The 2,233-nt window shown below is 27.0% G+C and overlaps 1 protein-coding gene across 1 annotated transcript; it reads left to right on the top strand.

The window, feature by feature from the left end:
* The first annotated feature begins 675 nt into the window (after nt 1-675).
* On the top strand, nt 676-1,432 carry LOC108488551 (major pollen allergen Bet v 1-A-like). The gene is made up of 2 exons (XM_017792832.2): nt 676-951; nt 1,037-1,432. The coding sequence occupies exons 1-2, from the start codon at nt 771-773 to the stop codon at nt 1,333-1,335; spliced, it is 480 nt and encodes a 159-aa protein (XP_017648321.1). The 5' UTR covers nt 676-770; the 3' UTR covers nt 1,336-1,432.
* Nucleotides 1,433-2,233: the final 801 nt, after the last annotated feature.

A 2,233-nucleotide genomic window follows, 5' to 3' on the forward strand; every position in this document is an offset into this window, starting at 1 on the left:
TCTTGGTTGTTATTTGATTATTTTTACGATTTGTTCTTTGTTGTGTTTATTAGGTAATAAAATTAGTTAATTTTAGTTTTAATCAATCATTTGAATTATTGAATTAAATAATAAAAAATAGTAATTACTAATACTTGTAGTTCTCGTGGGAATGATATCTTTGTTCACTGTAGCTATTTTATTAATTGATAGGTACACTTGCCTTAATTAAATTTTTAGCTAATTTCGTAGACACCAGAACATCTTTTTCAATATTTCTGAAACTTTTTTATAATTTTGTAAATTTTTCTTTTTATTTTTCTCATTCTGTTTTCATATTCAATGGCACTGATTAACGTTACATTTTATTAAAAAATTCAACCTAACACAATTTATTTTGAATTTAATAAAACAGATTCTTAAAATAATAATTAAATAAACTTTAATCAATGCTTATAAACACAGTCAACACATTTCGTCTAAATATTGAAGTAAGCATTATTGAAAAAAGCAAATAAATAAAGTAGAAGACAAACTGATACAATATCTGAAGTCATCAATGGGAAATTTACTAAGAACTTCTGGGATGCTTATTTTGACCAGTACCAATTCAATGAAAATTAATAACAATATTGGATATAAATCCAAACTAAAAAAATGAGAATAGTAAAGTTCTTACACTTCAAGTTCAGTATATAAATAGCATCTTAGTTCTCTATCATCCCACACCTCAATCACTCAATCATCCACTTCTCCTCTTTGAACTCAAAGTCTGAATTAACATTAAAATCATGGGTGTTTTCAGTTATGATTATGAAACTACCTCCCCAGTCGCCCCAGCTAGGCTTTTCAAGGCTTTTACTGTTGAAGCTCCAAAGGTTTGGCCCACGGCTGCTCCTAATGCAGTCAAGAGTATTGAGGTTGAAGCTAATCCTAGCTCTGGAAGTATCGTAAAAATCAACTTTGTTGAAGGTTAGTTCTTTCATTTTCACTTTCGTTGGCATTTTTTAATGTGTTTTACACGAGTATGTTGGCTAACAAGTATTTATTTCTTTAGGCTTTCCATTCCAATATATGAAGCACCAGATCGGAGGACATGATGAAAATAATTTTTCATACAGTTACAGTTTAATTGAAGGTGGGCCTTTGGGGGATAAGCTTGAAAAGATTAGCTATGAGAACAAGTTTGAGGCAACTGCAGGTGGAGGAAGTATTTGCAAGAGCTCAATGAAATTCTACACTGTTGGCGATAATGTTATCACTGAAGATGAAATCAAGGCTCGCATTAAAGGGAGTGAGACAGTTTACAAGCCTATTGAAGCTTACCTCTTGGCTAATCCCGAAGCCTGCAACTAGGATCTAGGTTGCTTTGAAATCTTATGCTTGCTTTTAAAGAAGAGTTTGATTTTAATGTTGTGCTTTTGATAATTTCTTTTTCATCTTAAGACATAAATTGTCTTGTTGTTTCAGTAAGAGTGATGGTGGTAGTGATCGAACTTCGTTCATCTATAATATATAATGAAAGAAATAATATATAAACCCGCAAAAAAAAGCTTTACCTAGTATATATTTTACAGTTTCATGGAAGACTCCAAATTTTCTTTTGAATTATGTTTTGGGTTAGCAAAAGTTTGAGCTAAACGAGTTTTTTTTTCCTAAGAAAATGAATTATATTCAAAATCCAAAAGAAAATATCATTTGACACATTATAATAATAGTGTAACCGTACAATTTTAATTTTGGGTTATACCTATAATAGGATTATCATTCGATCCAACCAAATAAAAAATAAATTGAGTTAACGAAATTGATGAATCCTATTTTTTCATCCTAACTAGATTTTAATATTTTTGAATTGAGTCGAGTCGAATCAAGTAAAATCATTTGAGATTAATTTTAAAAATTTAAACATTTCAAATTAAAATCTTGTTACAAGATATAACTAATTTCATGTTATAACACATCAATTTGAAACCATATATATTTAAAAACTTTTTAAAGTAAAATAATAATAAAAAATACTTTAGTATGATAATCTTGAATCATTAATTAAATTATTTAAGTTTTCAAAATTATTATTTTAGAAATTTTAGAAAAATTAACTTTCTTTTTATATTTTTACAATTTTTCCAAATTTTATAATTTTTAAAAATATAAATTTTGACAATTTTATAAATATTTTGAATTTAAAAATTCTTTTAGAATTTTTTGTAATTTTGTTGAGAAAAGTCCAATTTACTTATTTTCAAATATA

The sequence above is a fragment of the Gossypium arboreum genome, chromosome 10 (assembly GCF_025698485.1).
Source record: "Gossypium arboreum isolate Shixiya-1 chromosome 10, ASM2569848v2, whole genome shotgun sequence".
Lineage (NCBI taxonomy): Eukaryota > Viridiplantae > Streptophyta > Magnoliopsida > Malvales > Malvaceae > Gossypium > Gossypium arboreum.